The sequence below is a fragment of the Onychomys torridus genome, chromosome 1, assembly GCF_903995425.1.
Source record: "Onychomys torridus chromosome 1, mOncTor1.1, whole genome shotgun sequence".
Classification (NCBI taxonomy): Eukaryota; Metazoa; Chordata; class Mammalia; order Rodentia; family Cricetidae; genus Onychomys; species Onychomys torridus.
The window spans coordinates 130619347-130642660 of NC_050443.1; the positions used below are offsets into that span (position 1 = coordinate 130619347).

General features: G+C 41.5%; 1 protein-coding gene and 1 non-coding gene across 2 annotated transcripts in view; both read left to right on the top strand.

Moving 5' to 3' along the window:
- Positions 1-23314, top strand: part of Patl1 (PAT1 homolog 1, processing body mRNA decay factor) — a 29332-nt gene continuing 6018 nt past the window's right edge. Inside the window, exons 1-14 of the mRNA XM_036172256.1 lie at positions 1-202; positions 2210-2321; positions 8552-8769; positions 9191-9271; positions 9849-10043; positions 10933-11034; positions 11689-11778; positions 12107-12324; positions 13785-13874; positions 15944-16124; positions 18089-18212; positions 18683-18780; positions 19423-19482; positions 22006-22154. Of these exons, the coding sequence (XP_036028149.1) occupies positions 188-202; positions 2210-2321; positions 8552-8769; positions 9191-9271; positions 9849-10043; positions 10933-11034; positions 11689-11778; positions 12107-12324; positions 13785-13874; positions 15944-16124; positions 18089-18212; positions 18683-18780; positions 19423-19482; positions 22006-22154 (1733 nt within the window). The 5' untranslated portion in view covers positions 1-187. The remainder of the gene's footprint in view (positions 203-2209; positions 2322-8551; positions 8770-9190; positions 9272-9848; positions 10044-10932; positions 11035-11688; positions 11779-12106; positions 12325-13784; positions 13875-15943; positions 16125-18088; positions 18213-18682; positions 18781-19422; positions 19483-22005; positions 22155-23314) is intronic.
- Positions 14306-14412, top strand: LOC118576801. Its single transcript, XR_004944011.1, has one exon. It is a non-coding gene; the product is annotated as a U6 spliceosomal RNA (small nuclear RNA).

Consider the following 23314-nt stretch of genomic DNA (forward strand, 5'->3'; position numbering starts at 1 on the left):
CTGCCGGGACGCCCGCCCAGCCCGAGGCGCGCCTGCGCACGTCCCCACGCACGCTCCGGCGTACGGCGGCGGCCAGGGGTCGCGAGCCGGTGGAAGACCCGCGCGCGCGGAGCAGCCCGGGGAGTCGGCGCTTCTTTCCCTCCCTCCCCCCCACTCCCCTCCCCGCTCCCTTCCCCCCTCCCCAAGAATGTTCCGCTACGAGGTGAGTGGCTGCGACCGGAAGTGACCCCTCCCTCGCCCGCGCGCCCCTTTTTCTTCTGCCGCCCGCCGCGTGGGTCCTGTTCCGCTGGGGAGGGGGCAGGGCACGGGCGCCTTGGGACCCCGCATCGGCCGTGGGGCTCGGGCGGGGCCCGGAGCGGACCTCGGGGGGCGGGACTGGCGAGAGCCGGCCGCTGGGTTGCGGCGGGGAGGGCCCGTTAAGTGCGGTAACCTGACCCTACACTTGCGCCTCCGCTCCCGGATCTGCCGGGGTGATTAGCATTGCTCCCACCCGGTTGCTTTTCCTGAGGCAAGATCCCCGGGGAAAGCCCACGGAAGCTTTTCCCGCCCTGCACCCGGAACCCCTTCACCCCTGCTACACACACCCCTATGCCGGCGGGCAGCCGTCAGGTGGAAGGGCCGGCACTGGCCTTTTGGCTGAGACTTCAGTCGGCTTGTAAAGGAGGCACGGAGTGGGGAGGGGGGCGTGTCCAGCAGAAGTTTCTTCTGGGTGAGTGGAGGAAAAAGTGGGTTTGATGACGTTGTGCAGAGAATGTCGCTGTTCGCTGGCCGTCGCCCACTGCTGTGTGACCTTGAGCAACTCCTAATCTTGGGACGACACAGATTCCGGATTTATAGTTTAAGGACTGAGCTAGGGAAATCGTTACAGAGCCATCCTGATTTGGTCAAGTAGATCGTTGTGATTTCGTAGAGAACTGCTAGAAGTTGCTTCTGCTGTGGAGGCAGTTGCAGGGCTGGCTCTATGAAGTTGGAGAGGACCGTAGCATGGGTAGAAAAGTTCCCAGGTGAGGTATATCACAAGCTGTCCCACTAGAGTGTGGAATTCCAATGTGGAATCTTGGAACATTGAAAACAGTAGGTAGGGTACTTGACTTTACAATTTTTGACTCAACTCACTGTGTGTAAACATGAAGAAAGAGGAAGAGATACAGTGAATAGAAATTGCCAGAAGCAGCATGGTGCACGCCTTTAATCCCATCACTGAGGAGGCAGAGGCAGGTGGGTCTCTGTGAGTTCGAGGCCAGCCTGGTCTACAAAGCGAGTTCCAGGACACCCTGAGCTGTTACACAGAGAAACCCTGTCTTAAAACAAAGTTGCCAGAAGCAAAGAAAACTTGGTAAACCAAAGTGGGAGGAATGACTGAAATTAGAATACGCCAAGCTAATCTGGTGACGGCTTTATTTACTGGCTGGAAGGGGAGGCAGGAGGAAATAGTACCTAGAGAAATAATAGAACATACCCAGATATAATGGTGATTCTGGCTTTTATTCAGCATTCTACAGTCTTTGCCTTGGTTGGTCTTCACACAGATTTCTTTGAATCAAGTTGTATTTGGCTCAAAATTACAGTTTAAGACCCTGAGGTTTAGTACCTAGCACTGAGCCTGAGACATAGAGGCCCTCAAATGGGCCTACTATTTAAATTAATTTAAAAAGTGAGTTGCTGGGGCTGGAGAGATGGCTCAGCTGTTAAGAGCACTAGCTGCTTTCCAGAGGACCCAGGTTCAATTCCCATCACACACATGGCAGCTGACAACTGTAACTCCAGTTCCAGGGGACCTGGCACCCTCACACAGACATACATGCAGGCAAAACACCGGTGCACATAAAGTGAAAATAAATTATTAAAAAGAATTTTTTTTAAAGTTAAATTGCTAGTGATTAGACTTCTGTGTAAGAGTAGAGCAAGAACCTTTGACTTTTTCTGATGTTCAACTTAATTGTGGGTGAAAATGTTTTGAGTTCTGCATTCTGGCTAGATTTAGTTCTATAGGAAAGAGGAAGAAAGATGGAAAGATTTCACATGGATGTAACGAGGAAAACATAATTTTATTGAAAAAGCTATATTAAACTCAGCTAGTGGTGTAGAGGAATTGTGTGCTTATCTACAAAAAGTCTTGAGAGTCATTAAAAAGAACCAATATTAGGACTTACTTGAAATGGTCACATAAATATCATGGGAAGTTAACTGTCTTTCTCTTTTTTTGTAGTCTTTAGAGGATTGTCCTCTAGATGAAGATGAAGATGCATTTCAAGGCCTGGGAGAAGAAGATGAAGAAATTGATCAATTTAATGATGATACATTTGGGTCAGGTGCAGTTGGTAAGTGACATCTTTCTTTTTATGGTTTTTGTTCATCCTATCAAGTGCTTTGGTCTTAGTAAAGTCAACCTCTAATTTGATTTTTTGTTCTGTGTGTATATGCATATGAGTATGGGTAAGCATGTGCTGGGCTGTCTTGTGGAGGTCAGAGGACAGATTTCAGGGTTTGGTTCTCACATTATACCTTGTTGAGAAATGATCTCTCTTGTTTCTGCCACAGAGCTACATATTACAGGCTAGATGCCCCAGAGACTGAAGTTATTCTTGTGTCTCCACCTCCTCTCCCAAAGTAGGAATGTTGGGATTACAGATGTGGAGCCAGTACATCCAGCTGTGCTCTGGGGTTCAAACTTGTCAGACTTGCGCATGAAGTAGTTTTGGTTTTTTGAGACAGTGTTTCCCTGTATAACTTTGTAGGCTGTCCTGGATCTCACTCTGTAGACCAGGCTGGCCTTGAACTCACAGAGATCCGCCTGCCTCTGCCTCCCGAGTGCCGGGATTAAAGGCGTGTGCCTCCGTGGTGAATGAAGTGGTTTTATCTACTGAGATGAACCTTCTTCCTGGCCCACTCTGTTCTTTATAAACTACTAAAGCCTTCACTCAGTCATAGTAGTTTGTCTTCTGTTCTGCTCACCTGGGCCTCTTTGCCTTACCTATAATAACAGGTAATCTTTATGCATTGTAGCTCTAGGTTGCCAGTATATGGAATTTTTTTTTTTTCTTGTAGCAGAGGACCGAACCCAGGGCCTTGCGCTTGCTAGGCAGGTGCTCCACCACTGAGCTAAATTCCCAACCTCCAGTATAAGGAATTTAAATAATTAGAAAAGTAGACATTTAAATGATGTTGAAAATAATTGTAGATGAAGGATGTAGAGCATGCAAGGAAAACTAATGGATTTGTAGAAAATTCAGTTTCTATGTAAAACATGTTTTAAAATTCAGTCTACCAGCCAGGCATTGGTGGTGCGCGCCTTTAATCCTAGCACTCAGGAGGCAGAGGCAGGCGGATCTCTGTGAGTTCGAGGCCAGCCTGGGCTACTAAGTGAGTTCCAGGAAAGTCGCAAAGCTACACAGAGAAACTCTGTCTCAAAAAACCAAAAAAAAAAAAAAAAAAAAAAATTCAGTCTACCATGATCAAGTAGAGGAAGAAGGGAAGATCTTGAGTTCTATGCTAGCCTGGGCTACAAGAAAAGAACCCTGTCTCAAAAAGGGGGAGAACATTCTAGATCATCACTAGTATATTGTATAATAATTTCTGCTGTCTCAAGGTTTCTTCAGTACAATGAAAACACTTTCTATACAAAGAATTTTGGTGGTAGAATGTCTTCATAAGTTAATAAAAGTACTTAGAACAAGTTCAGAGTAGGTAAACTAACAAGCTAAACTTTATGCTTTAAAAAAAAAACAAGTAGAGTGTACAGATGAGAACATGAAATGTAGATGTTGCTGCTTTGGCTGTTGGGACACAGCAATAACAGTGTTTAGATTGGGTGTGTGTGTAAATATTTGTGATTTCTTTGGAATTGCCGAAGTTCAGTCTGTGCAACAAGTGTTCCAAGTTAAATAATGAGAGAGCCAGGAAAAATAGAGCAGTAGTAGATGATCCTAAGGTGTTCAGTATCAAAAAACTTGATAAGTGTTATAGTGCTTACTGGTCTTGCAACAATTTAAATAGCTTAAATTCTTCAAAGCTCACAGAGTTGAATGAAATGGCAAAAATGGAAAGTTTGCTTCTGTCTCTGTCATTTACAAAATTCAGTAGAAAACCAAAATTGTCACAAGGGAGAGCAACAAGAAATATGCTGAAAGTAGCAGCAATGCTTGGTAGAGAAGGAATTAAAGAACTTTTGGAGGATAGCCAGAGTTCAGGAGATGAGATTGTCCAGGAGAATGACATGATCCAAGATGCTGTTGTCTGTCTCCATGGAGATAGCAAAGGAAGCTATGTAGAATAGAATTACAAGCACTGAGAAGTGATGTGAATTGCAAATCGTACTTAGGAAGTAGCTTAGCAGTAACCCCTAAAATACAATAGAAGCTGCAAGCAGTGCATATATACTTATCTCTAGATTTTTCTATTTACTAGATTTCTGTATTTCTAGATTTACTTAAATGAGACAGCATAATAATGTGTTCTCAATTTTGAACCTTGACAGAATGATTTTTGCCTCTCATTGACATTCAGAGTTTTGACAGTTTTGACACTTCCCCTTACGTTTTCGTTTGTCATCACAAGAGGACTTGAAAAGGATACTAGAATATGTGATCTATTTTATGTGATCAGGTGAATGTTCTTGGGATGCACAGTAGAAGAACAGCCTGTAGACTATAGAGACAACAGGGTGACATGGCTAGCTTACTTTGCACCTGAGAACAAAAGGGTGATTAAGGACTTTTTGCCAACAACGTCTATAATAGAGAAAAGTTTTCCAAAAGTCTTCTCTTTCCATTCAGAGTTGGATATGCTGGAATTGTAAACTGAAATTCTTAATTCCTTTACAGCATCTTCGTTATAGATCTGTAACTTCTTTGGAAAAACCATTGTAGATACACAGAGTTGATAGGAGTTTAAACCAGTGAGTGAAATGTTAATTTGATGATTTGTATTAGTGGGGTTGGCACCTTGAATAAGACCTGTTTGTATAGTGGATACCTTAGGTCACTGGCACCAGTTCTGATGTGACCTTTCTGTAAGAAACTTAACATTTACCTTCTGCATAAAAAAAGTTTGCAGTATCTCAGAGCAACAAATGGTGTAATCCCTATCCATTCTCTAAAAATAAAAGCTTAAACTTAGCTGGTGGTCACAGACTCCATTCTCAATAGTTAATATATTATTAATCTTTACAGCAGTATTTGTTTGAACTAGAGGTTGAACAAATGCCTCTCAAGGTGAGTGCTGTACCACTGAGCCATACCCCCAGCCCCAGTATTGTCCTAGTTTTAACAGATAAGCACAGTGACTGGGGGTTCAGAAACTATAAACACAATTAGTGTGAACTACTGGCTGTAGTACAGGTGTCTTTAGGGAGTCTGGAAATCCCCACTTAGGTGGACAAGCTCCCTGTTCCTTCTCTCCTCTTCTCATTAGCATAAGCGTAATGACTTAGATGACCCTGAATATGGGCTTCAAGTGCGGTTAAAGTTTATGGGAAAAGTTCATTCTAGGTATGCAGGTTAATTAAGTGAAGGAATCTCTCCTTCCTTTTATTATTCTTTATGTCTTATCTGTTTGACCAATCGTATACTTAGGTCAAACATTGGCATATAGCTAAGCAACTATATTTTTACTTTGTGTTCATGTTTTAGTTCATTTGTATGTGCCTGTTGTGTGTGAAGGTGCACGTGTGTGTTGTTTTTAATTTCACTTTTTATCATGTGTATTTTGTGTGGTGTACATGTATATTTGCATGTGTGAAGGTGCATGTGGAAGCCAGAAGTTAATGTCAGGTGACTTCCTCAATCACCCTCTGACTTTATTGCTGAGATAGTGTCTCTAGCTGAATCCAGAGCTTGCTGGTCTTTCTAGCTAACTTGGCCCTGGGATTCCTCCCCATCCCCATCCCCACCTCCACAAACCTCTACCACTGGGAGTACAGATGGGACACACACACAGGTTTTTATGTGGATACTAGGGATTTGAACTCTTGACCTCATGCTTGTGTGGCAAGAGCTGAGGACCGAACCCAGGGTTTTACGCTTGCTAGGCAAGCGCTCTACCACTGAGCTAAATCCCCAACCCTCCCTCCCCCCCTTTTTTTTTTTGTTTTTTAATGTTCATTGGTGTTTGTTCTATATGTATGTCTGTGTGAAGGTTGTCAGAAGCCCTGCAACTGCAGTTACAGACAGGTGTGAGCAGCCATGTGGGTGTTGGGAATTGAACCCAGGTCCTCTGGAAGAGCAGCCAGTCCTCTTAACCACTGAACTGTCTCTGCAACCCCACTTATGATTAGCCACTTGAATTCTATAATTTTAGTTATATATGTACTTATAAATAAAATGTATTATAAATTTTAAAATAAAATATTAAAAAGTAATATATATATATATCCCCAAGGCAGGGTTTCTCTATGTAGCCCTGACTGTAGATCAGGCTGGCCTTGAACTCAGAGATCTTTTGGCCTCTTCCTCCCAAGTACTGGGATTAAAATTTTGCACTACCACCGCCCACCTAAATACTATAATTTGTTTGTTTGTTGAGACAGAGTTTCTCTGTATAACTTTTGGAGCATGTCCTAGAATCACATTGTAGATTAGGCTGGCCTCGAACTCGCAGAATTTCACCTGCCTCAGCCTCCCAAGTGCTGTGAATAAAGGCATGTGCCACTACCACTGCCCTTCATAATCCACAATTTTTTTAATTAATTAATTTATTTTATGTATATGAATGCTCTTTTGACTTTATGCCAGAAGAGGGCATCAGATCCCACTATAGATGGTCATGAGCTACCATGTAGGTACTGGGAATTGAATCCAGGACCTCTGGAAGAGCAGCCAGTGCTCTTAACCACTGATCTCACCAGCCCCATGATCACATCATTTTAAGGACACAGTAAGAAAACTAATATGTTCGGATCATTCACAGAAAGAGCAGACCTTGAGTCCTTTAACATCAAAATCTTGAATTTGGAAGTCCTACCTGCTTTGCTTTTTGATTATATAGATGCTTTTCTGTTTGATAAATAGTAAATTTTAAATACATAGCCTGACCCTAAAAAACGAGTTAGCCTACATAAATATTTATGATTCTAAGATGTGCATCATGTTTCCTATAGTAGTATAGTTTTAAATCCTCGGAATGTTTTTCACTAAGGAATAAGCTAAATTAGTTTGTTGATAGAATGGGATCATGTATAGTGGTTAAAATGAGAATGGAAAACAAAGTATCTGTACCTAGTATTTATACATGAGAAGATATCCAAGTTACATTGTACAGAGGGAGAGTTAAAATATTGCCTCTATTGTCCTCTTCACAGTGTGGCCTGTCTTTGACCATCTATTTATTTACATTTTCAGTCTGCCTTTCTCTCATATTCCCATAGAATTTTCTTCTAATGCAGTGTGTCATTTGCTTATTCATTGTGTTTATTGTCTTTATCTGTCTTCCTGTTTGAATGAAGGCTATGTGAGGGTAGCATCCCAGTTGTGTACACCGGATCCTGTGTTCCTAAAACAGTGCTTGTCATATAATAGAGACTTAAAAAATAGTGAATGAAATTAATCGATTCAAAGACTTAGAAGACTCTAAGTGGTTTTCAACCCTCCTAATGCTTTGACCCTGTAACACAGTTCCTCATGTTGAGGTGACCCCCCCCAACCATAAAATCATCCCCGTTGCTACTTTATAACTGTAATTTTGCTGTTGTTATGAATTATAATATAAATATTTTTGGAGATTGGTTTGACAAAGGGTTCATGGTCCACAGGTTGAGAACTGCTGACTTAGAAGAAGATGGTAGTTAAAACAGAAGAGAAGTTCTTGTGTTAGTGCTATAGGTTTTTACTTTTTCCCGAAGTTTTTTCCTGAAATATTTTGAAACCCAAAGCTAGAAGTCAGTTTCAGACTGGGATTCAGACACTGTTAGTTAATACTTTAAACTGTTGATCCCAAAGCTTTATTGATTTGAGAGAGAGAGAGAGAGAGAGAGAGAGAGTGTGTGTGTGTGTGTGTGTGTGTGTGTGTGTGTGTGTGTTCCCACATGTGTGTCCAGGTGCATGCCTTTTCATGTGGAGGCCAAAGCAGGTGTCAGAACCTTTAGATCTGGTATGCCAGGCATCTGCAGGACCCCTGGCTTGTTATGCAGGTTCCAAGATCCAAACTCCAGTCTTCATGATTGTACAGCAAGCACTGTTATTCACTAAGCCATTTCTCTAGTCCCCTAGAACTTGTATTTTATTCCTAATATGTTTTTTATTTTAATTAATGAAAGTTCACTTTATGTATACCATGTCTGCTTACAGAAACTTAAATGTCATAAAACCCTTTTGTTATGACAGACAGACAGATAGATATATAGATACAGGGTTTTTTTGTGTGGTTTTTTTGTTTTTGTTTTGAGACAGGGTCTCATTGTGTTACCCTGGCTGCTCTGGAGCTTACTATGTAGGCCAGGTTGACTCAGAGCTCACAGACATCTGCCTGCCTCTGCCTCCCAGGTGCCGGGATTAAAGACATGCACCACCCTGTCCAGCTGAGCTACATTTCTTATATGAACTGACCTGTCTTACAGATGATGATTGGCAGGAAGCACATGAGCGCCTGGCTGAGTTGGAAGAGAAGCTACCTGCGGCAGCTGAGGAGCAAACAGGCAATAGAGAGAGGGATGAGATGGACTTGTTGGGTGACCATGAGGAGAATCTAGCAGAAAGGCTCAGTAAGATGGTGATTGAAAATGAGCTAGAAGATCCAGCTATCATGAGGGCAGTGCAGACCAGGCCGGTTTTACAAGTAAGTTACTCTGATTTGGGAACTAACAATAGCTCAGATAACAACAGATTAATAATTAAAGTACTGAGCTTTGTCATTTGTTTTGTTTAATAACAGAATTACATGTGCCATAGAAAATTATTAATTGGTCAGATGGGGTGACTCAAACAAAATCTCAGCACCGGGGAGGCTGAGGCATGCAGATTACTGTGGGTTCGAGTTAGCCTAGCTACCTAGCAAATTCAAGGACAGCCTGGGCTACAGATAATATCCTATATCAGAAAACAGACCAAAAGGTTGATAACTCCTGATGTTGGCAATTTTGTAGATTAAAGTTAAGGAGTCTGTGTATTCTGGGACACTGTGACTTCTTATTCCCAAGTAGTTGAGGTTAAAGTCTGAGAGAGCCATCTAGACTCTGTGTATGTTCCTTTTTTGGCAGCCTCAACCCAGAAGTCTAAATTCCAGCATCTGGGATGGATCTGAAGTTCTGAGGCGAATCCGTGGACCACTACTTGCTCAGGTATTAAATACTTTCCTCTTCATGTAGAATGACTTGTATCCACAGATAAGTTGGCTCCTCTTGTCATCCTTTTCTTATGGTAATAATATAGTATATTATTTGTAATAATATAGCAGTATGTCTCATTCACCAGTGCTAACCATGACTGCTACATCCAGCACTTGACGGTTGTGCCTACTGATGCTCCCTTCCTCAGCCCTCAGTTTAAAGGCTGAAAGGGAGTTGTTAGAGCTCATCAATGTCAGTGTGTGATTTGAGCTAGTTAAAAGTCTAGGCAAAACTGCAGATCGGGGACAAACTGTTGGACAGTGGTTGGGCACAAGGCCAGAGGGATGGATAATGTAAAGGAATTTTATGGGAATGATAAAATTGGTCTGCATATTTATCAAGAGTCAGAGAATTGTATACTAAATAAAGGATAACTTTTACTGTATATGAGTTAAAATTAAATAAAATTAAGATAATTTCTCAAAGTATAATTTCTCAAAGTACAGTTTGGCATCTGTAGAGATTATTAAAATATTACAACCAACTTTGCTAATTTCTCTATATGCTTTTTAACCACTTCCTCAATTAGGAAATGCCTACAGTGTCTGTATTAGAATATGCCTTGCCTCAGAGGCCCCCACAAGGCCCAGAAGATGATCGGGACCTTTCTGAGCGAGCTTTACCAAGGCGGTCAACATCACCTGTCATTGGAAGTCCTCCAGTTAGAGCTGTTCCTATAGGCACCCCACCTAAGCAGATGGCTGTTCCCAGCTTCAACCAGCAGGTATCTTTCATTAAAGTACACAGCCCAGAATATTGGGAATCTGGGCAAAATTATTTGGGGTACTGGGAGGAGGGTGGGTGTTGTGGGTAGGCATTAAAAGAATAGCCAATTAGAGAAGAAGTTAGTACAAATGAGACACATTCCCTAGTACCATTTGCTGCTGCTGCTTCTGATATCTTTTAACTGGGGGAGAAAAGAGTAGTTAGCCACATTAGTGCATATATCCTTTTTTAAGTGTTTTGCTGGCTGCCGGGTACATTAGCAGAAAGATAACAGAAAGCTGGGGGGAGTGGGAACACTCAGCACTGTCCACATCCCTTTTTACCTTTAAGATATCCCTGCTTTCCCTAGAGCCTGTGCAGTCCTGTTCCATAGACTTTCCTCCACCTGAAACCAGCAGCTGAAAAGGAAGGCCAATTTGGAAGGTATGGGGGGAGGGTGGTGTTGGTATGGCCTAGTTAGGCTCAATATCCTAAGAAATGGTGGAGTCACAATGTATCACAGCATTGCTGAGCATGGCGGCCATATCACTGAGGCTTCAGAATAGACTTAGTTAATCCTCCAGCTTTCTTATCATTCCTTGCCCCTCACTAGAACCAAAATATATCCTCTTGGAGAAAGTTTTCAAGTCAGAATGTCTGCTGGTACTTCCCTCAGATAGCATGGAAGGGTGGGGATACTGGAGAATTAGCTAAATCTTCCTTCAGTTAAGATGAAAATGATTTGTGAGAGGAAGTAACCAAAGTTCTATGTTTGAACCCATAGCCAGAGCAATTTGCTTAGAAGTAGGGCTTTGCACTGAGTTCTGTGTCTCTACTTGAGGGGAGGGAGTATAGGAAGGCAAAAGACTGATTTCATTGAATGTAGTTGTGTATGTTTGTCTTAATAGATTCTGTGTCCGAAGCCTGTTCATGTACGGCCCCCAATGCCACCACGTTATCCTGCTCCCTATGGTGAGAGGATGTCTCCAAACCAGCTCTGCAGTGTTCCGGTATGTCACTTTACAACATGTAGGAATGTTTAATGTGAACTTCATAATCACCATTAGTATGTAGTAGCTCATATTTTCTAGATTATCTGTATTCCTTGTAACCTCTCCTTATTTTCTGGGGTTTGTGGTCCTAAGGTCAAAGGGCAAAAGTTTACTTTGTTTCATGCCACTTTAAGATTCTAAGCTTAGCTGGGAATTGCTGTATATGCCTGTAATCAGGCACTCAGTAGGCTAAAGCAGAAGGATCCTTAATTCCAGGCCAGCCTGGTCTACATAGCAAGTGAGTTTCAGCCTACCAGTTTGAGCTAGAGCTACTTAAGCAAGACTGTCTCAAGAGAAGGAAAAGCACAGAAAGATTCTAAGTTCATTTTTATTTCTGCTGTTTAAGCCTTTCATTCTACTGCTATCTTTTTCCTGTTAAATGGACATAGTGTTTCATAATTTCTCATTTTTGGTTGTGAGCCTAGCCTTTAACGGCTGAGCCATCTCTCCAGCCCAGTGTTTCATAATTTCTAACAGTCTTTTCTGGTATAAGACTCTCCAGTTTGAGAGTTTTTACACCTAACTTTATACCAGATTTATACTGAGTCTGCTTAATACATTGGTTTGCTTGATACATAATATGGACATAATTTCCCTTTTTTGTGTCCTTAGAACTCCTCCCTTCTGGGCCACCCTTTTCCTCCTAGTGTTCCTCCTGTCCTCAGTCCCCTGCAGAGAGCACAGCTTCTTGGAGGAGCACAGGTAAGCCTATAGTCAGCCATGCCCATAAAGGTAGTCCTGCTGTCCTAAGGTGCATTGCTTGACACGGTTTTCTCTCACTGTTAGCCATGTCTCCCCCCAATATACATACTTTGTTATCTCAAGTGAAGATATTAATGGAAACAGTGTTTCCCTTCTTGGTAGTGCATGCCTATAATCCCAACGCTTGGGAGGCTGAGTTAAGATCGTGTGTTTGAGACCAGCCTGGGCTACACAGGCAGTTCCCAAACAGCGTGAAGTACATAAAGTGGGGTGGGGCCAGTGGGAATTACTAGTTCTGTTATGTTAAAGATCTTATTCCTCTTCGCAGCTACAGCCTGGACGGATGTCTCCCAGCCAGTTTGCACGGGTCCCTGGATTTGTTGGTAGTCCCCTGGCTGCCATGAATCCTAAGTTGCTACAAGGGCGAGTTGGGCAGATGCTTCCCCCAGCACCAGGCTTCCGTGCCTTCTTTAGTGTTCCACCCCCCGGTACACCACCTCCCCAGCAGCATCCTCCTGGCCCAGGACCTCACCTACAAAACCTAAGGTATATAAAATGTGCCTCTGTTGATCAATTGTCGGCCAAGTCCCTTTTCGTTTTATAGTATAAAAGTTATGTTTCTCGTTTGGTTTTATGATGTAAAATTCTTGTGGTACTTGCTCAGTATAGTGTTTGAGAAGTTCCTGGGTCCTCAAGTTCTCAGAGAACTGCTTGAGTCTTCAGGGTCTCCACTGCCTCCAGAGTACCATGCTTCCTTTGTACATGATAATAACAGCTTCTTTTACTAAAGTTTCCCTTCATACCCATTTTTTGAACATTCATGCAGTACGATGTACAGTGCTGATGACTGAAGATTTACTTCAAATAAGTAACAGATAGAAACAGAGGCCAAGCTGGGCGGTGGTGGTGCACACCTGTAATCCCAGCACATTGGAAGGCAGAGGCAGGTGGATCTCTGTGAGTTTGAGGCCGGCCTGGTCTACAAAGCGAGTTCCAGGACAGCCTCCAAAGCTACAGAGAAACCCTGTCTCAAAAAAGCAAAAGAAAGAAACGGGCCAAGAAGCTAGCTGATCTCAGTGCCAGCTGAGTTGCTGGGTGTTTTTGTTGTTGTTGTTGTTGTGGGTTTTTTTGTTGTTGTTGTTGTTGTTGTTGTTTTAAGCTGAGGATCGAACCCAGGGCCTCTTGCGCTTGCTAGGCAGGCGCTCTACCACTGAGCTGAATCCCCAACCCGAGTTGCTGGTTTTATAAGGAGACAGACTTGGTTTCTGCTTTGGTAAAATTGTGTCTTACTATGTAAATCATGTCAGTTCATATTCTTAAGAGAAACATCAATAGAAGATACATATATATGGGAAAAGTTAATTTTGTTCCAGGGAACTGACTGGCAAATTGGAAATCCATTTAGGCTAGAAACTAAGAATCACATTGCAGTCTTGACCTTGAAGTATGTCAGCCAGTAGGCTAGAGACCCAGCAGAACATCGTTTCCGGTCTTGATACAGGTTTCTTCTCTGAGTGACTTCTGGTTTTGGTTGTTAAGCCTCCAAGATTATGGACTTTCATAAAGTTAGCTGATTGTAAATGTAAATGTTGTCTCTAAAATGCTTTCATAGCAGTGTACACTGGGGTTTGGTTAAACTTGGGTATCATAGCTAGTCAGTTGACATGTAAAATTAACTGCCACATATACAATTTCTGTGTCATTCCCACAAAAAAAATTAAAGCTAAATACATTAAGCCTGTTAGGAACAGGAAGAATTATATTGTTTTACTACTAAATCACTGAAGTAGTTCACTGAAGGAACACTAAAGGTGTTTCATAGTCATTCTCTTTGGTTTAAGAATTGGTTGTTGTGGAAGAAATTTAAAAATACAACTTTCACTTCTAAAAGTTTGTATAGAATACACTCTGGCCATCCCTTGAGTGAACCTGTAACCTGTATTGACAACCTTTTTTAAATGAAGTCCATAAGTAAGATAATCAAGAACCATTTTCTTTTTTCCTAGACCTCAGGCCCCAATGTTTAGACCAGACACAACCCACCTGCATCCACAGCACCGGCGCCTGTTGCATCAGCGGCAACAGCAGAATAGAAGGTGAGGAATCATTGCTATCCTGACATGTCAGAGGAAGCTGCTGGCTTGGGCTACTTGTTTGTTTGTTTGTTTTTGTTTTTGTTACTACATTTACTGAAGATGGAGTATATTTTGTTGGCTTAAATGCTGTCCGTTTATGTTTTCTTTTATTACATCTAATTTATGCTGTGTGTGCATATGTATATCTGGAGATCAGAAGACAACTTTGCAGGAGTTGATTCTTACCTTCCATCAAGTTGGTTCTAGGGACTGAACTCATCTGTCAAGTGCCCTAACCCACCCTGACTGAGCTGTCAGGAAACTTAGGGGTTGGGATTTAGCTCAGTGGTAGAGCGCTTGCAAGGCCCTGGGTTCGGTCCTCAGCTCTGGAAAAAAGAAAAGAGGAAGAAGCCAAACAGTAATAAACAAAGACCACTAAAAACAGTATTTTGGTGCTCGCTTCAGCAGCACATAGACTAAAATTGGAACGCTACAGAGAAGATTAGCATGGCCCCTGCACAAGGATAACATGTAAATTCATGAAGCGTTCCATATTTTTAAAAAATAAAAAAATTTAAAAAAAAAACAATATTTTGAGGAAGAAATGAAAACACTAACAAAAGACTTACCCAAATATTCAGTTCTTAATAGAAGAAAATGTATTGAGCTGTTCCTAAAACTGAAGAGATGTTCAAGCACACTTATTTCAGAGTGATGTTAAAATTAGATAGTTACCATCATCAGACACACACAACTTGAAGTGTCTCACTACTTCATTTGGGGCGAGAGTTGAGTATGTAGCTCCTCAGGAGAGGATTTAGGCAGTAGATAATAAAGTTAAAAACATGGTTAGACCACACCTCACAATTTCACTTTATAGTATTCCCAGGATACTTTCGTGATGTAAAGAACAAGGAGTAGAATTATGCCCATTACCATTTATGTAATCAAAAGTATACAGAACAATGTTGTGTAAGACTCAAAACCAGGCAGTAGTGGCACACACCTTTAATCCCAGCACTTGGAAGGCAAAGGAAGGCAGAGCAAAGTGTGGTGGCTCCTGCATTTAATCCCACCACTGAGGAGGTGAAAGCATTGTGGGTCTCTGAGTTCCAGGACAGCCTGATGTACATAGTAAGGTCAGGCTAACCAGGACTGCACAGTGAGATCCTGAATCAAAGGAAAGGGAAGAAAGAAAGAACATTCAAAGACAGATGAACAAGCAGCATAAAGGTATGGACATGCGGAAGAGAATCCATATAATGACAACTTGGTGATTTTTTGAAAAGAAGGCCAGAGTTCAGTCCCTAGCAATTGCATCAGTCAGTGCATAACCACCTATCATTCCAGCTCCAGGAGATCTGACACCCTCTTCTGTCCTGTACATGCACAAGTACACATCAATTTTTTAAAAATAATCTTGAAGGCCTTCCACTCTCCCCTGTATTACTTGGTTTTTTTGAGACAGGTTCTTACTGTGTAGACAAGACTGGCCTCAGACTCTATCCCAGGCTGGCCTCAAACCCACAGTTCTTAGTAAGTCTTGAGTGTTGGGAATATAGGTTTGTGTCACCATGGTTGACTATGACTTCAAAGTGAACCAAATTGGCCTAAATACATTTTTAAATCTGAACGATAGATAGATATTTATTATTATAGTATTTGCTTGAGCTAGATACATTAAAATGTTTTATGATTTTCAGTGAGTTAAAGAAAAACTATACAGACTTCAGGATCAGATTAGCCAGTATTCAGTCTTACTCTGCCACCTGCTAACTAGCTTTGAGTTCTCCTGGTCTCAGTGTATTGTCTTAAGTGAAGAAAAGCAATCTACCTTGTGTGTGTGGTTATAATTTACACAAAAGTCCAGGTGTGCTTAACAAAGGGGAAGGTACTCAGCTCTTAGTTTGATTTCTGTGATTATGTATCACGTAGCTTTTTCCCCTTTGATTCTGTTAGGGTGCAGTTCTGTTTTTCTTCACAAAGGCAAAGAGGGGTGTTTTTGAACCGGCAGTACTGTATTCCTGTATTTCGAAAAGCATGGCCTATGTGCTGACTTGGCCTGAATGCAGCATGTGTTTGCCTTTCAGTCAGCATCGGAATCTCAATGGTGCCGGAGACAGAGGAGGTCACCGGTCCAATCATCAAGATCATCTCCGGAAGGATCCATATGCTAATCTCATGCTGCAGCGGGAAAAGGATTGGGTCTCTAAAATTCAGATGATGCAGCTGCAGAGCACTGATCCCTACCTGGATGATTTCTATTACCAGGTAAATAGCCAGTACTTGTTTTGAGAACAGAATAGTTTGTCTGCTTATGCCAGTAATAGAATTTTCTCTTTTTTTTTTTTTTTTTTTTTTTTGGAATTTTCTATGGAGATATTATCCCCTGAATGCAAATTGACCAAGCAGATTCCATCCATTTTTTAATATTCAGTGTCAAGCTATATGTGCTCAGATTGATATTTTCATTTTAGCATTAATAATCTGGTTCTTCCAATTAATATTGGTGGTGTGGGGCTGGGGATGTGGCTCAGAGGGAGAGCACTTGGCTTAGCGTGTGCAAGTCCTAGGCTAATTCACACTTTTAAAATACTCTTTTAAAAACATTGGTTTTGTGGGCAGTGCAGCACAGCTGTCAAGGTTCATATGGGGAGGTCAGGGGGGCTAGTTTTCCTTTCACCAGGTGGGTCCCAGAGGTTGAATTTAGGTCATTGCTAAGTCTCAAGCTCCAGGACAAATGACCAAAGATGCGTATTTAGCATCCAAATGGACCTGGCCACCAGTTTCTCCCAGAATCCTTTCCTACTTACTTGTTACAGGGTATGACTGGCATATTCCACCCTTTATCCCTCCCACCCCATCCCCTCACCCCCAGAACTCTCTAGTTCTGGGCTGCTCTTCCATATATAATCCAGCCATTTTGGTTACCTGCCTTTTTTGTATTTTTGTCCTCTTACCTGCTGTACCTGGTTTTCCTCTCTCCTTTCTCCCCTCTCCTTTCCCCTCCTGGTCTCACATGGCTCAGAGTCATGTCCCCTCTGGACTTTGCCAGATGTCCCTCCGTGTCTCTGCCTATGCTCTCCTGTTTATCTACAATAACCCTTCTCCTCCACCATACCTAGGAGCAGTGGCTGAGGTACCTATTTATCAGTCACCGTGCTTAGCGACAAGTGCCTTTGCCCACTGAGCCATCTTATCGAGCCAGTTAATGTTTTTGAAGACTAAAGGGTTTGTGGGTGTGTGAGTGTCTGGTTTGTGGTGCTGGGCATTGAAAGTTGGGCCTTGAACATGCTATAAACCTACTCTGTTGTTGAGGTTTACCCATAATCCATAGGTTGGATTTTACTGAAGCCAAAGATGTTTATGCATGCCTTTAATTCCAGCACTCTGGAGGCAGAGACAGGAAGATGTCTTGAGTTTGAGGCTAGCCTGGTCTACATAGTAAGTTCTAGGACAGCCGGGGCACATTAAAATATCATTCATACATACATACATACATACATAAAGTAACCTAGCGGTGGACATTGAAAAAATAAAAATAAATAAATAAATAAAATAGCCTGGCAGTGGTGGTGCATGCCTTTAATCCCAGCACTCAGAAGGCAGAGGCAGGTGGATCTCTGAATTTGAGGTCAGCGTGGTCTACAGAGTGAATTCCAGAACAACTACAGCTGTTAAACAGAGAAACCCTGTCTCAAAATAACAAAATTAAACAAATAAATATGTAGTAAGCTTTCTTGTTGGGCTTTCTTAGACTGCCAGCCTGCAAATAATGACACAGAGACTTACTAAATATGAAAGCTTGGCCTTTAGCTTAGGCTTTTTTCCCAACTAGCTCTTACAGCTCAAATTAACCTGCTTCTGTTCACCTATGTTCTGCCATGTGGCTTTTATCTCTCTTCCATTCTGTATGTCTTGACTTGCTTTGCATCTCCTGGCACCTAGATTCATCTCCTCTTCCTCTCTACCTGAAAATCCCACCTATCCTCTCCTGCCTGGCTATTGGCCATTCAGCTTTTTACTAAACCAATCAGAAGGCACCTTGGCAAAGACACATCTTCACAGTGTACAAAAAGATTATCCCACAACATAAACAAATAAAATATAACAAAAACTAGGCTCCAGTGTATTTCTAGAGTCCCAGTTGTATTACTACCACTGATGTAATTAGTGTGAAGAACAGTGGTGGTCTGTATTTGTTTTGCAATGAAAACGATCTTCTCTTGTGATAGAATTACTTTGAAAAACTGGAGAAATTGTCAGCTGCTGAAGAAATACAAGGTGATGGTCCTAAGAAGGAGCGAACCAAGCTCATCACCCCCCAGGTGGCCAAACTGGAGCATGCATATAAGCCTGGTAAGGTTCTAGTTTGTTTGTTTTTTGTTTTTTGTTTTTCCGAGACAGGGTTTCTCTGTGTAGCTTTGCGCCTTTCCTGGAACTCGCTTTGTAGCCCAGGCTGGCCTTGAACTCACAGAGATCCGCCTGCCTCTGCCTTCCGAATGCTGGGATTAAAGGTGTGCGCTACCACCCATGAAGAGGAAATAATTTTTCTTTTGATGATAATTTTAATGAAGGGATGGAGAATCGATTATGCAAAGGAGTTGCTTTACATGGCTGTAGTGGCTCTCATCTGTAATCTCAGTATTGAGGAGGCAGAGACAGAAGGATCATGAGTTAAAACAAAACCAAAAAAGAAAAGGAAAGGGGTTGCCTCTGTGCGAACATTCTTGCGGTGAGTTATGAAACTGGGTGAAGCACAAAGGAAGGCTCACTGAACGCTGTCTGCTGTGCTCCAGTCTCTATGAACAGTCTTTTTGTCTTTGCAGTGCAGTTTGCGGGCTCTTTGGGTAAGCTTACTGTCGCTAGTGTGAATAATCCTCGAAAGATGATCGACGCGGTCGTGACATCTCGGAGTGAGGATGACGTAAGTGCCAGCTAATGGGGTGTTCATTGTGGCAGTCATTGGAATGAGATGAGGCATGGTGGAATTGTCTGTTATCTAAGCTGACCTGGTATGGCCTAACTTTTTAGTTTTTCACACATAAGCTGAAATATAATACCTTCATTTATTTAAAAAAAAAAAAAAAAAAAAAAGTGTGTGTATGTGTCAGTGTCACATGCCATGGTGCACTTGTGGAAGTCAGAAGACAACTTTCTAGAAACAGATTCTCCTTGCAACAGGGACTCCAGGAATCAAATTCAAATGGTCAGTTATGTCCATGCAGCAAGCACTGTTTCCCAGTTGAGCCATCTTGCTGGTCCTAATGCCTTTATTTATGAAGAGGCCAGCCAGAGCCTGCAATAGCGGGAGTCTTTGGATCTGATACCTCTGGCTGCAGTTTACTACTTAAAACAATAGTTCTATGTTTTTTAGATTTATTGACTTAGTTTAATAATTTATGAGCTGACTCAGTCAATGACCTTTGTTTCATACTGTTGTCATTTTGGATTGTTAACTTTTAAGGAGTCTGGATTCTCAAGTATTTTCACCAGTGCATTCTTGGTAAAATGGTCTCAGTAAAGGTAAAGAATTTATACTGAATAACTTTTTTTTTTTTTTTTTAAGGAAACAAAAGAAAAACAAGTTCGGGATAAGAGAAGAAAAACTCTTGTCATAATTGAGAAAGTAAGAATTTATTTCTGTATTTAGTTTCAATTTAAAGAACTATCAAAAATGTGTGTATTCAAGAAGTAGAGTGAGCAGGAAATCAGTGTTAATTAATTTTTCTGTAATTACATTTTGTGATTGGTGATGGCATTGTGCATGCATGCCAGAGGACAACTAGTAGGGTGGGTTCTTGACCTTCCGCCTTGTGGGTTCTGAGGCTCTTAACTCAGGTTGTCAGGCTTGGGGGGAGGTACCTTTACCAGCTGAGATCTCACTGGCCCAGGTTCTTTTATATTACCTAAGAATTGATTTGTGTTAAGTTCTTGTTGTTTATGAGAGTATTCTAGAAATGATTGTGCTATACCTTGCCTATGGAATCCTGGAAAGAACACTGCACTGGGGTTTTGTTAATAGTTGTTCAACTAATAGAAGAGTATCATATATATTTATTTGTTTATTTATTTATTTTATGTGTGGGTGTTGGTGTCTGCTACAACTTGTATGTGGAATTCAGATGATAACTTGAGGGAGACAACATGCCTCTCCTTCCATTCCAACACATGGTCTCTAGGAATTGAACTCAAGCTGTCAGACTTGACAGCAAACACCTTTACCCACTGAGCCATCTCATCAACCCAACTCATTCAATCTAATAAAAATTGGAATAAAAGTTTTGTTGTTACATGAACTAATTTAATTTAGTTTTACAGCATTTATTAGGCATTCCTTATGTACTAAGGAAAATAAGATGATACATATAGTCTGTAAAGCACACATACCACAGTGCAATACTACATACATAATACCATACCATACTACTTAGAACACAGTAGTTTAGAACACAAGCGCAAACCATCCCTTTTCTGGATCTAATGTGAGGCTGAGATATTTAACTTTTTATGCTGTCCTCAGTTTCTTCATGGAGATGATTGTAGTAGTTTTGTTTTGGGGTTGAGTTTGCAAATGAATTGAATTCGTGCAAAGTGCTAGACCACTGGCTGACACCAGTAGTAAAGTTAACTTTAAAATAGTGCCTGATTGTGTAGTTGGAAGTTTTTCTATGTCCTGCCCGGTCCCGCGGCTGCTCAGACCCAAATGAACATACAGAGGCTTATATTAATATCAACCAATCAGAGCAATATGTATTCACAGAATACAGAAAGACATCCCACAGCATGGTCAGACTGGAGAGATGGCTCAATGGCTAAGAGCACTGGCTGTTTTTCCAAAGGACCCATGTGGCTGCTCACAATCTATCTGTAACTCTATTTCCAGGGGATCTGGCATCCTCACACAGACATACATGCAGGCAAAACCCCATTGTATATAAAAAATTAAGTCTTTTAAAAGGAAACCTTGCCTGATCTTTTGTTGTACATGCCTTTAATCCCACCCAGCACTTGGGAGGCAGAGGCAAGTGAATATGAGTTCAAGGTCTGCCTGGTCTACAAAGATAGTTCCAGGACAGCCAAGCCTATACAGAGAAACTCTGTCTTGAGAAACTAAAAAATCGAAAAAAGAAAGAAAGAAAAAAGAAAAGAAAAAAATTGACTGGTTAGCAAAATCTTTATCAGGAATCCAGTATGCTGTGGGCTGAAGAGATGGCTCAGAGGTTAAGAGCACTGGTTGTTCCTCCAGAGGACCCAGGTTCAATTCCCAGCACCCACATGGCAGCTTACAACTGTTTGTAACTCCAATTCCAGAGGATCTGACACCCTCACACAGACATGAATATAGGCAAAACACCATTGAGAGAGAGAGAGAGAGAGAGAGAGAGAGAGAGAGAGAGAGAGAGAGAGAGAGAGAGAGATGGATCCAGTATGGTGATTTTAATCACAAAGGCAGTTTCTGAATGTGAGGACTACATAGTAAATTCCAGAAGAGCTACATAGTGAGACCACATCTCAAAGATTAGCAAGGCTGGGGAATGTGGTAAAATGTTTGCTGTGTAAGTTTGAAGAACAGAGTTTGCATCCTCAGCATCCACATAAATGCCAGGCTGGTATGGCAACCCTCCCAGTGCTCAAGGGCAGAGACAGAATCCTTGGATCCTGGACAAAAAGGTAGTTAGTTGATCCTAATGGGCAACCTCTGGGTTCAGGTGGCAGATGCTGCATCAATACAGAAAATACTGAAAGGTGAAGGAGAACTCTTGACAGTCAAGCTCTGACCTCTTTACACATACACATTCTCTCTTACTCACTCACTCACTTATTACTGGAAGGTGAGCCTAGTGGCATTGTTAGGAAAGTCGGGTGTTTCCGCCTAACACTGCTGCTGGGAAATTTGGAAAACATAATTACTTCACTATTTTTACTACTTGTCAGTCCAAGAGAGAGAAAGACTGATGCTTAAAGGTTTATTATTTCACCATGTTTCCCCACATTTAATCAAGCACTTAAAAAAAAATAAAAAAAAAAAACACATTTTGTTTGAATTGTACTCTTGTATTTTTACTTGTTAGCCCTAAACTGTGAAGATGTTTATCCAATACTCTGGTCCTGACCTAGCGTGTTATGGCCTGTTCTGTCTCTCCCCTAGACCTATAGTTTACTCCTTGATGTTGAGGATTATGAGAGGCGCTATCTCCTAAGTCTAGAAGAAGAGCGGCCTGCACTGGTGGATGAAAGAAAGCACAAAATCTGTAGCATGTATGACAACCTGAGGGGCAAATTGCCTGGACAAGAGAGGTAAGCATTGCGCACTTGAAAGAAATGGGAGAGTCCTTCCTTTGCCACTAAACTCCACATACTTGGGATTATGGTGTTCCTTGTCCTACCATTTCTATTCTTGGGTTTTGTTGTTTTTGTTTTGAGACAAAGGCACACTGTGGAGCCCTGGCTGACCTTGAATTGCTTTCCAAATGTTGCTATTAAAAGTATGGGCCACCACACCACACTAGTATCTATCTTTTTGTCCAGACTTGGGGGCTACTTCGTGTAAAACACTCCATAATCAATCCTTTTGAGTTCTTTCTTGGATTCATATATTCAACAGTATATAGTCAGTGTCTTCTAGGATTGTGCTATGCTGCAGATACAGAGGGGACGCTGCTAGATTTTTATTTTGAGGTGACAGATTATATTTGGAGTATGATTAATAGTGTGTTCTACTTTGTAATTTTTAATGTATTGACTTTTCTGCTAACGTGGCACTTACCAACATTTGTACTTTTTTGAGATTTCCATAGAGTGTGTGTGTGGAAGCCAGTCCATCTTCCAGTGAAGAATGTTAACTCTTTCTGTGCCATCTTTCCCCTGCTCATTGTCTGAAGCAAACCTAGTTGTGATAATGTCCTATAGTTCCCAAATATTAATATAAGGCAACTGACTCCACCTGCTGACAGCTCCTTTCCCTTCGCTCAGATTCTCCTGAGCCAGAACTTACACGCACATAAGAATAGACTTCTTTTCAGCACACTTACGTGCTGTTGGTCTGATAAATGTAGTTTATCCAAGGATAGGCATGTTATGTAACCATTAAATGCATTTAACAGAAGCATATTTCTTGATAGAGAAAAGTGTTTAAAAGGTTAACTGAAGTTGAGTATAACTGTAGATCAGTGGTAGAACACTTGCCTAGCATACAGGAGGCTCTGGACTTAATTTCCCATTCTGGGGAGGAAAATGAAAAAAGTCAAATTCCAAAACCATATAAATTCTATGTGCCCTGTCAACACTTATAAATTAACATTTAATTTTTACAAATTTGATCACATTTTTACATATAATATGGGAAATTGTTTTTCATATTTGTACAACGTAATTTTACTTTTTATGATCTGGTTGGAATTGGAGAGTAATCCTCAGTTTGGGTAGTACAGATGATTATGAAGATAGAGTTGCATATT